The sequence below is a fragment of the Sciurus carolinensis genome, chromosome 6, assembly GCF_902686445.1.
Source record: "Sciurus carolinensis chromosome 6, mSciCar1.2, whole genome shotgun sequence".
In the NCBI taxonomy this organism is placed as follows: Eukaryota; Metazoa; Chordata; class Mammalia; order Rodentia; family Sciuridae; genus Sciurus; species Sciurus carolinensis.
The window spans coordinates 73,296,761-73,312,630 of NC_062218.1; the positions used below are offsets into that span (position 1 = coordinate 73,296,761).

General features: G+C 32.5%; 1 protein-coding gene across 6 annotated transcripts in view; it reads right to left on the reverse strand.

Annotated features, from left to right (window-relative positions):
* The window catches only part of Tmem161b (transmembrane protein 161B), a 67,593-nt gene that overhangs the window by 10,187 nt on the left and 41,536 nt on the right, over positions 1-15,870 (reverse strand). For 4 of the 6 annotated variants that reach the window (XM_047556533.1, XM_047556532.1, XM_047556530.1 and 1 more), the window contains 3 exons: positions 1,782-1,933; positions 963-1,023; positions 354-494 (listed from right to left, as the gene is read on the reverse strand). In XM_047556533.1, the coding sequence (XP_047412489.1) occupies positions 354-494; positions 963-1,023; positions 1,782-1,933 (354 nt within the window). The remainder of the gene's footprint in view (positions 1-353; positions 495-962; positions 1,024-1,781; positions 1,934-15,870) is intronic. The other 2 variants (XM_047556534.1, XM_047556535.1) reach the window with 2 other exon arrangements.

The following is a 15,870-nucleotide window of genomic DNA, read 5'->3' on the forward strand; positions in this document are numbered from 1 at the left end:
TGACGTGATTTTTCAAAAGGAAATTTCCATAGATCATCAGTTCAGGTGTAGAGATTAAAATAGCATAAGCTTCTGAATAAAAGAGAACTAATACAAATTTTAGTCTTTCTATTTTAACAGGTAAAACAGAAATGTAGTAATCAATGGTATTTCTTTTTTTTAACACAAGGCTTAAATTTAGAAGTGAATAAGAGAAACTGCTTATAGTTGAGTGAGGAAGTGGTGTGACATCAAATGGTTATTTGATTATTAAGTCTCAATATAGAAATTTATGATTTATTACAATAATATACCTTCATTAAGGTGGAAAACATATATTTATCTGCATGTGCTTATGTACATTTTCCGCTTACTGTGTAATTTTTTCTGTTGCCAAATTCAGGGCATCCAGATGCATTTGAGCCAGCCGTAATCCAGGAAATGTCAAAAAAGCCCCAATGAGTGAACAGAAAATAGCCAGGAAAAATTTGAAAGTAAGTTTTGAAACAGGACCCCTAAAAATAAAGTTTTAAAAAAGAAGCTGATAAATTTTTACGGTTAACTTTCTAAGAACTACCTTTCTTCTAATCAATCACCCTATAAACACAACGGTAAAATAAAGAAAGTAAATATCTATAAAAAGACTGTTCTTATTCAAGTGCCTATACTGGATCTTGGCGAACTATAAAATAAACCAGAACCTCTTTAGGAACATTTCTAACAACCCCTACATATTCAACATAGAATTGGTTTCTGATTGAAACACAAATTTAATATAAAGTAAGAACAAATCTACATGAGAATTTTATGAAAGATTCAGACTTTAAATAGCTGGAAAAATGAGTAAGGATGTTTCTAGAAGTGATGTCCAATTTGAAAAGAATTCTTTTCATGATTTTAAAACAATCATTTAAAGTAAATATTGCTTCATTAAAAATGGAAAATTTAAAATTTAAATAATGCTGAAATTTTCAAAAACTTACTGAGATTCTAAACCTTGCTTTTCAAGAAACTGCATGGCACTGTCTGAAAAATTTGTAAACCCTGCAGGGGAGGAAAAAAAAGATTACTCGCATCATAATGGTGAAATACAGACTCCTTGGAAATAAAATGCTAGAAAACAGAGTATCTTAAAATTTTTTTGAAATGACTAGCTTAGCTCTTTCATGTGTTAATTAGTATGCCATAATGCAATAAAATTTGGTTATTAGCAGGGAACAGTCTTTGAAAACATCCCTTTGATATTTTTACATTCCATGAGTGTGCATAAAATTTGCATTAATTCTTTATGTGAGTAAACTTTACCAATACAGAAACTTAGTTAACTGCAAGTGGAAAAAATAAGGGCACAGAATTTTTGGAAAAGAAAAAAAAAACTAACTGAAACAAAAAACAAAAATGCAAAAGAAAAGTCAAGCATGGTGGTGTATGCCTGTAATCCCAGCCTGTAATCAAGAGGCCGAGGCAGGAGGATTGCAAGTTAGAGGCCAGCCTGGACAACTTAGTTGTCTCAGAATAAAAAATAAAGAGGGTTAGGATATAGCTCAGTGGTAGAATTCTTGCTTAGCATATGTAAGGCCCTGAGAGTCAATACCCAGTACTGCAAACAAATGAACATACAAATAAATAAAAAAGAACAAAGAATTCATTTAAAATAATAAAAGTAAATTATTTAAAACAGTGCAGTATACGCCTCAACCCTAATTTGAAACATTTATCCTAAACTTACTTAAATATTGAAGTAAAAAATTCTAATGCTAGACAAACCAAAACTTATCTTTGATGTTGTACAAAACTATTACCTGTTTCAAGTCCAAATTCCAGATAATTCTCTGTTATAATCAAAACTGCCATTGCTTTGACGAAGAAAAAAAATCCAAAGGTGACACAAACTGATCTTTCACCACCATCTTCTACTTTAAAATAGTGTGTAGTTAATGAAAATAGAACTTTGCTGCAGAAGGAAAAGTTCAGGAAAAACCACAAATAACTTTGTGGGAGCTATACACAACCATCTTTACAGGATGTGAACCCCAACAGAATTTGACTACAACATTTATTTGGATTGGACATGCTTATCTATAAGATGCCCTTTGGAAGAAAATAAAAAACCAATGAAACTGAGTGGTTTTCCAGGAAACAGAACATAAAAACAGAGCAAATCTAAGTGAAGTATACGAAACTTTTAAATTAAGGAAAAGTACACTACAATTAAGGAACGCATTTCTCATTTAACTGACTCAAATTTTACTAAGAAGTTATTATAGGAATTTTTTATAATAGGTTCTCAGTGACATGAAAAGTCAGGGTATAGGTTATATTAGGGCACTGTCTTTATTGGGCATGCCTACTGAACAGTTTACCTGATTAATAAACACACAACACACCTCAGAGAAATCATCTGTAATCACTCAACAATTTATAATTTGAGATTTACCAATAACCACTGATGATCTATCATATGAAAACATAGGTTTAAAAGAAAATGACAATCACTAGAGAAAGCAAGTTCCAATAGAATATTCAAAAGCAGCCCAAGTGTCAATATGCTCATCTATTAAAACTAAACTGAAGAGATATGAACCCTATCTGCAACAATAATTCATTTAATCAGGATCAAATAAGAACATGATCCCAAGCTAGAACTCATATCTCCCTCATAACAAATTTTACTCCATGAAAGCATAAATCAGGCAAAAAAATAAGACACATGACAAACAAATCTAGAAAAGCAACTTCTTACATAAACATTATGTCAAGCACTAGAAATAACTGTCAGTGTTATGGTTTGAATGTGAGGGGTCCCCCAAAAGCTCACATGTGAGACAATGTAAGAAGGTTCAGAGGAGAAATGATTGGGTTGTGAGAATCTTAACCTAAGCAGTGAATTATTTATTCCCTGACTGATTCACTGAGTGGTAAATGGAGATTAACTGCTAACTGAAGTGGTAGGGTGTGGCTGGAGGAGGTATGAAATAGGGCATAGCTTTGGGTTATATATTTTTATTGGCAAGTGAAGATCCCCTCTCTCTGCTTCCTGATCAGCAAGCATGTGGGCTGCCTCCCTCTGCCACACTCTTCCACCATGATATTATTTCTGCCTCACATGGAGCCCTGAGGAATGGAGTCCAGCTTCTAAGAGTTGAGACCTCTGAAACCCAGAGATCTCAAATAAACTCCTCCTCTTCCTCTATAATTGTTCTGGTCAGGTTTTTTAAATCACAGCAGCAGAAAAGCTGACTAAAACATTTAGTATTTACCATGTGCCAAGAATTACTGATTAACTCATTTATTCCTCACATTAGCCATGCTATTATCCTTGCTTTACAGACAAACAAACGAATACACAAAACAACAAAAACAACAACAACAAAAAACTTAAAAAAAAAAATCTGTGGCAGAGAGGTTAAGTAAAAACTTAAAAGTCCCAGCTAGATTAGAGGCAGCTGGGATTTAAACTAGGCCATCTGAATCCCATCTGTGCACTTAGCAATTGATTATACTGCCTCTACAAACTATACACAGCACCTAACCACAATTACATGTGATATTTCAGAACCATGAAGTCTTTTCAAAATAGAACTGCCCTGGACAGAGTAAACAGCTCAAAAATTCTCGGTATCAGTTTTTTCAAAATATTATACATTAGGGTAAGAGAAGGCTAACTTGTTTTTATGAAAAGGGATATATCTTTAAGTTTTCTAAATCTGTAAAACCAGTAATTTCAGCAAAGTATACTAAGAATTTAAAATAAATTCAAATATTCAACAAAGTATAGTAAGAGTAATATTTACACTCCAGTTTTTATCTTTCAAAGCAGTATTTTGGGATATTTCCATGTGTTACTCCCACCAAATTCTTTCTAAAATCACTAACATTGTACAAATTTTCCATAAACGTATTTGTCAATCCACCTATTTTAGCTAATAGCTACTAAATCATGAATAAGCAATAAACATTGCAGAAGTTGTCCTGATTCTACAATATCAAGCTTAACCATAATAGTTGAATTTGTAAGACATCAATTTCAATTAAAATGATTAATAAAAGTTTAAAAGAAGCACATTTAACCTCCATGTCACTATAAAAAGAATGTGATTTTTAAAAAACCATTTTCATGATATCAATGCACACAACCTACCATTATTTTTGTCTATGTTTCTACATTAATTTCTCAGTTTTTACATTTATACTTCCACTTTAAAGGCAAACACTAGTAGTCTACAGTTGCAGTAAAAAGACTTCCTAAAGGAAAAAGTTAAGAAAGTTATACATATTGAAGGACCTGGACCCTGACTAAAATCTAGGGTCTCCAGCTAGGGGAGATAATAGGCAAGTCCTATTCCACAAATACAAAATCATCCTATTACCCTGGCTAAACACATATTGTCTGAGGTCTAGGGGGATAGAGCAGTAATAGAACACCTGCCCAGGATGTGCAAGATCCTGGGTTCAATTCCCAGCACTATATTTAAACACACACACAGAGTTTTTAACGAAAAATGCTTCTGATAATCAGAAGTGTATGCCAGTAAGAAAAAAGATGAAAATTTATCCAAATCATGCATGATTTAAGCTCTGGAATAGCGTTACAGTTAACCAAAGTAATAAATATACTATAGTTTAAATTTGCACTGATTTATTTTAGTAACTTAATTAATTAAAGAAAAATGACAAAATTAAGACTTCTCTACTTAAACTAGATTTCTCACTTCTTATAGGAGAAAACAAAGTATGCATAGAAAAGTCTACTACACAGGTAGTATTTAAATCATTCAACTTTTAAACCATAGCCTATTTGTGATAAATAAGTGATCTTAGTCAATTAGCAGTAAGAGTATAAGGCCAAGTAATATGTGAAAAAGATGAAAGCAAACAACAACAAAAAAGATTTGATTTTAAATAAAAAAGGCTACTAAAGCTTTCATTCATACAAACAAAATATATATTTTTTTAAGTGAAGAATCGAGTAGCAAGTTTTCTAAAAAACAAGTTAGGAACAATTTTACAAGTCTAAAACTAACAACATTTAAGATAGAATCTAGGAGGCACAAAATACTGCTTAAGAGTGGTGATAAGATTTTAGAATACAGATGCTCAAACTTTTCCTTCCACGTTAATCTGAATCCCATGTTCCCTACTTATTTACCTCTTTTTCACAAGAAACAAAACCAGTTTAACTCACTAGCATCAAACACTATAGTCCATCTTTCTTGGCACTGCAAAGAACTTATGTATTAAAAGACAAAGAAGGGAAATAAGGTTAAAACACAGATTTAAAAAGTCCAAAACCACAACTGAACAGCTTTTGAGATATCACTATGATCATTTGTACTGCCTGAGGGCCCTACCCCAAGTTTGAAAACCACTACTTCATATTTACTGAACATGAAAACTAGAATATCTAGAGACAATTTCCAAATTCTCCACTTACACTGAAAAACAAAATAACACCTTTGGCCAAGAATGATATTAAATGACCACAATGACCAAAGATTATATTTACTGTTAAACCCTACAGTAATCAATCACAAAATATGTCAACACTAAGGGAAAACAAAACAAAATAAGAAGTAACCTGACCCAGGCATGAAACATGATCTTACCCTGATCACTAATCCTTCAACATCACCCCACATCATAAATGTCTAAAATGTCACAATCCCTGCATCCTCAATTCATATTGCCTAGTTAAATCTTAAACGAAGTATTTCCAGAGGTCCATATTAGAACAAAACCTCCCCACAACTCAGTATGAAATACACATACAGTATTCTGAAATGTAATACTATTATCTGGCCACATCCTTCACAAAGCTTACCATTACCTCACCAGTCAAGACCAGTCTCTTCCTCTTCAGAATTTATTATAGCACTTACTACTATAATTCACTTGCCACATAATCATATGCTATCTTGAACTGTAGCATGACCAAGTTGTAAATAAAGCATTTTCTAGATCTAGAGTGGCTGGCTGAATCCTGGTTCTACTCTTACTATGTGATCTTTCACATGAAAATTCATTAACCTCTCTGTATTTTCATTTCTTCATTAGTATAGCCACCACATCAGAGGGCTAATTAACAATTAGAGAGTTCACTGTAGTTCTCAGCAACAATCTGATGTTTCCTAGATAAGTGAATTAAATACTAAACTTCTAATATCAGAGAATATGGGAATGAAAACAAGGACAGACAGACCAAAAAATGACACGTCTTAGCTGTATTTAAATCTCTTAAAGTATGTAATAGTAGACCAAACAAAAACTTCCTAAGAAGACAGACTATAGTTAGAATTAGAATATAAATTTGGTTTTTTGTTTTAATGAGTCAGGAGAAATAACTAGAGTGGTGGTGCTCCATTTAAGAGTTTCTCACTGACAAATGTGGTAATTTTAAGATCATTTAATAGGAAATTTCTATACTACCTAGGCAGTAACAAAGTTTCTTACTGGGCTGTTTAGCAAAAAATTTTAATACCTATATAATGAATAGCTTTACAATAAGGAAGAAAAATTCTCTTATGCTCTAATCCCATGTACATGCTTAAACAATCAATTATTCATATAAAAATAAATCAACAATTACACCACAAATAACTTAAGAACCTCATTGGAAATAAAATTTCTCTGAGAGCTATTTCTTGAAAATAGGTCTTTCTCCATAAATTGTTAATATAATTTTGAAGTAAATTAGATGCACACATTTTTGCCTTTTTATATACAAATATTTGATGTAAATAACATGACGATGATGCCAAAATTAAGCTTTACACTTACAGACATGTACGACCAAAAACATTTACTATATATGGAAGACTATGGACGCAAATAGTCACTTTCTTTTAATAAACTGTTTTTCCCCCCATTTTAACTCCTTATTTTTAGCTGAAAAGACCACCAACGTTACATGCTATACTAGTTTACCTTTTGTTGCAAAATCTCAACCCTTAAAACAAACAACATTAGAGGAAGGATTTTTTTTTCCCCCTACCAGAAGGTTGACATTTTAAAGTTCTAATTTAATATTAACATACTTTTTTGCAGCTGGAAATAGTTCACATTTTATATGTGTCAATATAAAAATTCATACAGAAAAAAAAATCAAGGACAGGGGTGAAAAAATTTACTTAGGAGAAAGTACTTTAAATATGATAACCTTTGAGCTGAAAAGTTTTAATAATGGTGAACAGATTTAATTTTTAGTCCTAAAATGGCAATTTTGGGGCTGGGGTTGTAGTTCATGGTAGAGCACTTGCCTGGCATGTGTGAGGCACTGGGTTCAATTCTCAGCACCACATAAAAATAAACAAAATAAAGGCACAAAAAAATAAAAATAAATTTTTTTTTCTCAGAACTAGAATAACAACTTAAATAACATTTATCAAGGTACTATTATGATTCAACTTCATTTATATTCACATTGATTTAAATGCTCAGCTCTCATTAATCAAATATACCTTCTATACCAAAAGATATCCAAATCATTCAAAAATATTTATCAATGCTTTTTTGACAAGGAAAGAAATAGAGGACCAAATTTCAATAAGAAACATTTTGTTGCCAATACACAAATATGATGGGTATTCTCTAATATTTTTCACAAGTTTTTGAGTATCTTTTCATAACTGATGTTTTTACTTAACTAAGAAACTTTCATGCAAGTTGAAAAATTTTCAACTCTGAGAAAGAAGGGAGATTATATTTTTACTTTTATGAATATTACCAGTACAAATTTTTTCCTATTAAGTGGTTAAGTCTACCACATTTACTTTTCTCCAGAAAAGGTAACCAGAATACTCAATATATGTAACATTTTGTATTCTACACTGCAAAACAACCTAGAAACTGTACCAGAAATATATTACAGATGTATAGATATAGGTGTACAATGAAACCAAATAATAAGTACTTGATAGGTACTCATGACTGATCAAGTAAAAGTCTTTAAAAAGTATTCTGATTCTATCTTCCAATGTTAAAAATATACAGATAAAGCTTGGATACTTTTTAACTAAAATAATTTTTTCATATTTTCTTAGGTAGGTTTGATTACCAATTAGAAAGAAAAAAAACTCTAAATTCTTTTAGGTATAAGAAAAAAATTATCATGCATGTTTAAAATTTCATCCCATAATAGCTAACCTCAACCTAACCAGATTATAGAGAGAAAAATAGCCAGAGATATTTGAAAGCATAAAGCTTTATTTAAAAACCAAAACCAAATATATTTTTTTAAAAAACCTATTAATTAAGTTTTTGTATTAAACTAAAACAAAATGAAGATATTCTTAAAATTTAATTGCTTCAAAATTCTGGCAAATTGCATACAAAAACATATTTAAAAAAATAGTGCACCACGATCAAGTAGGGTTTATCCCAGGGATGCAAGGTTGGTTCAACATCCAGAAATCAAGAAATGTAATTCATCACATCAATAGACTTAAAGACAAGAATCATATGATCATTTCAACAGATGCAGAGAAAGCACTTGATAAAATACAGCACCGCTTCATGTTCAAAACACTAGAAAAAATGGGGAACTACTTTACAGTGTTGAGGTATGTACTCAACACTGTAAAGGCTATCTATGCTAAGTTGAAGGCCAACTTCATTCCAAATGGAAAAAAATGAAAGACTTCCCTCTAAAAACTGGAACAAGACAGGATGCCCTCTTTCAACACTTCTACTCAACATCGTCCTGGAAACTCTAGCCAGAGCAATTAGACATACGTAAGAAATTAAAGAGATATAAACAGGAAAAGAAGAACTCAAACTATCACTATTTGCTGATGACATGATTCTATATTTAGAAGATCCAAAAAATTCCACCAGAAAACTTACAGAACTCATAAATGAATTCAGTAGAGTAGCAGGATATAAAATCAACATTCGTAAATCTAATGCATTTCTATTCATAAATGATGAATCCTCTGAAAGAGAAATCAGGAAAACTACCCCATTCACAATAGCCTCAAAAATAAAATACTTGGGAATCAATCTAACAAAAGAGGTGAAAGACCTCTACAATGAAAACTACAAAACACTAAAGAAAGAAATTGAAGAAGACCTTAGAAGATGGAAAGACCTCCCATGCTCCTGGATAGGCAGAATTAATATTGTCAAAATGGCCATACTATCAAAAGCACTATACAGATTCAATGCAATTCCAATTAAAATTCCAAAGACGTACCTCATAGAAATAGAGAAAGCAATGGAAGAATAAGAGACCCAGCACTCCAAAAGCAATCCTGAGTAGGAAGAGTGAAGCAGGAGGTATCACAATACCAGACCTTCAACTATACTACAGAGCAAGAGTAACAAAAATGGCAAGGTACTGGCACCAAAACAGGCAGGTAGACCAAAGGTACAGGATAGAAGACACAGAGACAAACCCACAGAAATACAGTTACTTCATACTAGACAAAGATGGCAAAAACACAATGAAGAAAAAATAGCCTCTTCAACAAATGGTGCTGGGAAAGTGGAAATGCATTTGCAGCAAAATGAAATTAAATCCCTATCTTTTACCCTGCACAAAACTCAACTCAGAATGGGTCAAGAACCTAGGAATTAGGTCAGAGACCCTGCACCAAATAGAAGAAAAAGTAGGCCCAAATCTTCATCATGTCAGCTTAGGATCAGACTTCCTTAACAAGACTCCAAAGTGCAAGAAATAAAATCAAGGATCAATAAATGGGATGGATTCAAACTGAAAAGATTTTCTCAGCAAAGAAAACAATCAATAATGTGAAGAGAGAGTCTATAGAGTGGGAGAAAATCATTACCACACACACTTCAGACAGAGTACTAATTTCCAGAATTTATAAAGAACTCAAAAAACTTAACACCAAAAATACAAATAACCCAATCAATAAATGGGCTAAGGAACTGAGCAGACACTTCATAGAAGAAGAAACACAATTGATCAAAAAATATATGAAAAAATGGTCAACATCTCTAGCAATTAGAGAAATGCACATCAAAACTACTATAAGATTTCATCTCACTCCAATTAGAATGGCAATTCTCAAGAATACAAGCAACAATAGGTGTTAGTGAGAGTGTGTGGAAAATGGTACACTCATACACTGCTGGTGGGATTGCAAATTGGTGTAGCCACTCTGGAAAGCAGTATGGAGATTCCTCAGAAAACTTGGAATGGAACCATTATTTGACTCAGCTATCCCACTCCCTGGCCTATACCCAAAGGACTTAAAATCAACATCCTACAGTGACACAGCAACATCAATGTTTATAGCAACTCAATTCACAATAGCTAGATGTGGAACCAACCAAGATGCCCTTCAGTAGTTGAATGGATAAAGAAACTATGGTATATATACACAATGGAATATTACTCAGTTTTAAAGAAGAATGAAATTATGGTATTTGCAGGTAAATGGATGGAGTTGGAGAATATTATGCTAAGTGAGATAAGCCAATCCTAAAAAACCAAAGTACAACCAGAGAAATGAAAGGCTGTACTTCATTTGTGTACAATGACTCAAAATGCATTCTGTTGTCAAGTAGATAGAACAAACAATAAAAAAAATTGTTTCAGAAGGAAAATTATCACTTTGAGAGAAAAAAAACCCTCAATTATAAATTAAAAAAATAGAAATAAGGTCACTTAACTTCTCTCTTTTTAATCTGCAGGCTGTATAATCTAGAAACATTAGTATCACAAAAGATCTCCAAAAGTTTATAAAAGAAACATATTTGACATGACATGCTATATACAACTTTTCAAGAAAAAATAATTATCTTAGCACAGATTTAATAACTTTGTCCTTTCTTACATCTTATTCAGTTTACTTCAGGGTTTAGTTTCATTTCCCTCATTAATTTAAAGTAGAACATTTTTAGGTAGTAACAATATAGTAATTTAGAACCTTTTATGGAATTGGAAATGGGGACTAAGTTGTGATAGCTTGCTACAGTTGTCTATATTCAACAGCAAACAAGGTAGCATTTAACTTACACGCTTGATTTGCAAAATTATATTCTAAAACTGAATATTATCAGAAAACCTCAGAACTTACTTTAAATTATTCAGTTTTTATCTTTATGTAAAATTTGTATGTCTGGCATCCAAGGTAAATCAAAAATTTAAAACACAGCCATAAAAACAAACATAATAAGGTTTTGTACCTTAAACCAACCACATTATAAAATGCAAGCACTGTGGAAATTGACTAATGATCCAGTTCTTTAGCCAAATATAACAGGACTACCAAGAAGCTTTATCATTCTTCTCGAACTCATGTAATTGACTCAATATTACTTTCTGTGCTACAGGTCATTCCTAAGAAAGTTTCTTAAAAAAAAAATTTTTTATACATTTTAGAGCACTTTTATTTTTAAAAGTTTTATGCCCACCACAGGATCTTTGGCTTTTTGCCATCAACATAACATTTTAACCTTTTTACTTTCAGTTCTTCATAAATGAAAACATGCTTCATACTTATAAAATCAGAAGATATTTTTCCAGTGACTCTAACATCTCATGGGCCATCAGACAGAAAAGACATTATGAGAACAGTTCCATTTTCACTGCAAGACTTTCTTCACTCTATATCTTCCTCATACCTTGCAACTAGGCATAAATGGGATTGAAACACACAGACTTGGTCGAAAAAAGATTCTTAGAATTATAAATGAGAATGAAGAGGAGAACCGAGACCTTAGTTTGAATTTAGGAGAGTGGAAATGTGACAGCTGAGATGAATGTATAACTCAGTTGAAGGAGAAAGTAGAGCAGAAGGTAAAAGATGGTGGATGGTGCAGTTCTAGGTGTATCAGGAATCAGGGTTTAGAGTCACACGTTAAAAAAGTCATTCTCATGCTTTTCAAACCTTCAAGATTCTAAAGAAATGATCACTGCTATCCTATATAAGTATGTCAAATATAACTGAAGAAGGGAATAAAACAAAATGACAGGGGAAATAAAGCTATTTTCTTTCTAACTTTTAAATGAATTGGTAAGTTTTATGTGGCTGACTTGGGGACCACCTTAACAAAGGATATTTTATCACCAACAACTGCAGAGAATTCCTGAATTAATTGAGATATGTGGACTCTGGAATTCAGTACAGCTACTATCCTATGGAATCAATGGCAGCATGTGCTAGACTAATAAGTAGAAACATGCAATAAAAAAGTGAAGAGAAGCCACTTACGAGGGTCATTTCTCCTGGACTCAGTTCATACGGTGAAAACCAGATATGTGATGACTACGATAAAAGAGATTATAAATAGACCTCTCTTTGGTCATATTCTGGATAGCTGGTACTGAATTTTGGTCTTTTCTATGCTGTAAAAGGCAGTAGGTTGTTTTTTCACATGCTAAAGTTATAGATGAAAAATTCATACCCACACATACACACAATTCTAATTCCTTCTTCCCTACCCATTCTGTGGAGAGTCAAAGTTGAAAGAAAATAGCTTGAATTCTAAGCTCTTCAGCACTTTCCTTTCCTTCTGAGATGGGGATGCACTAAGCTATGAGATTCCAGCAGGGATGATATTGCTCAGCACTTTTCATGAGTGCAGTACTTAAAACCAAGCAGAGTTAGTTCAGTGCTAAAGACTGTATAGGACCTTTGCTCTCACATTATTAGGCATTACTGAATGAAATGGAAGTTGAAATTTATTCACAGAAAAATTATGAATAGTTATTTCAGGTACATTTTAAAATTTTCTGTTAGGTATGTATTAAGGGCTATTTCACATTAAATTTAAATTGCATATAAAGAATATATATTTCCAGATATGTATAAACAATGAAGATAATCAAGAATATTTCATAATAAACAACATTTTGAAGAACATAAGAACTCACTAAAGTATGAAAAAAGTAACATTACATATAGTCAGCTATGCTAATTATCAAACTGAAATATTTTAGTGGGTTTTATATGACTTGATATGAAAAATGAGTATTCTGATAGAGTAGCATTATCACATTTTTAATGTTACAGAATTAAACAGTAATGTTCTAAGCGATTGAATATAATCTGCAAAACTGCATATCTGAGGATGTTTCTCAAATGAAACACATGATCATATTTCTACCTAGTACACTATACACACACACACACACACACACACACCTGTGAAGATGTTGCCTCTCAAGGCTCTGCTCTGGTCCTTCTACTCTAAACTATACCTAAATCAATCCAAAAGAGTTAAGAACAAACACAATGATATTAAAATGTCAAATTATATCACATATTTAAAATAGTATCTGCTTATATGGCTTTAGCAGTCTCAGGTTGAATATAAAAGACATGATATGTATTTCCTCTGCTTACTCCCAAAATCTGACTGAAGAAACCACATAGGAATGTAAATATCCTCAAGAATTAAAAATAAGGGACACAGGAAAAAGAGATGTCAGTACAATTTTAGAAGAGAGGAAGTGGTTGGACAAGCAATAACTAATTTAGGTTTCAGCTTTCTCTTTTATACTGGGTATACAAAGAGAGGAACCCATTAAGAAAGAAAGCAAATTCATTAACCAGAAGCCCTAGAAAAACCAGGAATTAAGAGACACCAGGTACTTCCAAATGTGGAGTGGATAAAAACAGGAAGACTGTTTGAAAGTCTGTATTTGTATTAATTAAGACTTTCTAGATCTTCTGTCTTGCCTAATCACATAAATTACATGGTTGCTCTTCACCAACTGGCAGAATGTGTAAGGATTACTTTCTGAAGACAGTAAACCAGAGAAGACTGGCTTGGGATTACTGTGTAAAAGTTAGGCTGACAATGAAGAACTAATAAGTTAATGCCCATACACACTGAATGTTAATAAGTTTATCAATTCCCATAATATTAGCCATAATTTTATCTCACAGATGGGAGAATAGACAATTCCTCTCTGGAGAAAATAACAGTCCAGCAACCTGCAAATACTGATAGTTAGAAGTCCCTCACAAGGTTTTCCTTAATCATCACAAAAAGGTTCATCAATAAATAAGCTTCAGTCACTGGCACAAAACTCAATTTTTTAGTGCCTTCTTGAATAGTAACAGATATTCAAAGCTCACAAGACATTTGAGAACAATCTCCATGATTACAGCAAAAAGGGAGAAAAAAAACAAGAAAAAATGCAAGGTATAAATCAGACCTTAAAAGATTAATATTGATAAGTTAAAAGATATTATAGATCCACAAGATAAAAATGATAGGAAAAGCAGTCATTCAAAAAACCTAAAAAGGCTTAGGGTTGGCATGTATGAGGGCTTGAGTTTAATATGCATTAGCCCCCACCAAAAATAAATTAATTAAAGACTTAAAAATTTTCTTTAAAAGTTCACAGTAAACAATATAATAGCCAGGTAAAAAGGCATATAATAGTAATCCCAGTTTCTGGGGAGGCTGAAGGAGGAAAATTCCAAGTTTGAGGCCGGCCTGGGAAATTTAGCAAGAACCTGTCTTGAATAAAATAAAAAGGCTGGGGATGTAGCTCGGTAAGAGAGGACTTGCCTAGGATGTGTAAGGTTCTGGGTCTGATTCTCAGCAGCTTATTAAAAAAAAAAGAATAAATAAATAGATCAACAGAAGGGTTAAATTACAAAATTAGAAAGAAATAGTTGAGAAAATATAAAATAAAGAGATAAAAAAATTAAAGAACCATTTAAATAAACTGAGTAACTCACTAACAAGAATTCCCGAAAGAAGACAGAAAATAGGATCTTACAAACAATAAAAATCACATAGAGGGGCTAGGGTTGTGGTTCTGTGGCAGAGAGTTCACCTAGCATGTGTAAGGCACTGGGTTCAATCCTCAGCACAACATAAAAATAAACAAATAAAGGTACTATGTGTCCATCTACAACTAAAAATAAATCTTAAAAACAAAATCACATAGATAAAAATAGCAGATCAAAGACAACATTTACTTTCGGCCTATTTCTAAACCCCACCAAAATGACAAGGAATTTGTTTTTAAGTACTTAAATACAGTGAATGAAAAGAAAAAAAAAAAACAGTAAAATGTGGACACTAGAAAGCAGACAGTGGTAAATAACTTAAATAGGATGAGGAAGCTGAGTCAAAAAGCCAAGGGAAGTTTCTGATCTGATTTTAGAACTCCCAGAAAGGTGAAGGAATTGATCTGATGCTCATAATTCTCTGTACCGGGGTGAAAGAACCAGTTGCTGAATGTGTGCGTTGAGGGCAATACAAGGTATTAAAAGTAAGTAAGTACTTCTGGGCTCAGTGGTGGAGTGCTTTGACTAGCATGTACCGGGCCCTGGGTATTCAATCCTCAGTACTAAGGTGGAAAAAGTGCTACTGAAAAAAATTACTTTAAAAAGTAACCAGTTTAATCCACCTCCATCTGAAACAACTCTGGGGAGATTAATGCTTTGGAAAGGTAGAACAACTCGTTTCACCATGTACTCAGTTTCTATTCTACTTTTTGTCTCACAGTTAAATATAGACAGGTAAGCATAGGTCAATCAAAGTTCTCTGAGAAGAAAGACAATGACCAAATTAAACAAACAAAAGCAATTTAGAGTAGAAAGATATTTGTCAGGAAAGCTATAATAAAAATCTATTAATATCTTAAAGACAAAATATAATCATAAAATGAAAAGGGTTTTATAAAAAAGGTGGAGAAATTAAAGAGTTCTTAAAAATTAAAATTATGTCAGAAATTCAAAACGATAAACTCAATAGAATAATTAAAGTTATGAAAATCTCCCAGAAAAAAAATATGGAAATATAAAATACAGACACACACACACACATACTCACTTGTACACACACACACACACACACACACACACACATATATCTCCATGGGAAAGATGACAGCCTTAGAATCTAGTCTTGGAGGGGTAATAGCTAAACAATAAGCATTCTAACAAGACAAAAGAAATA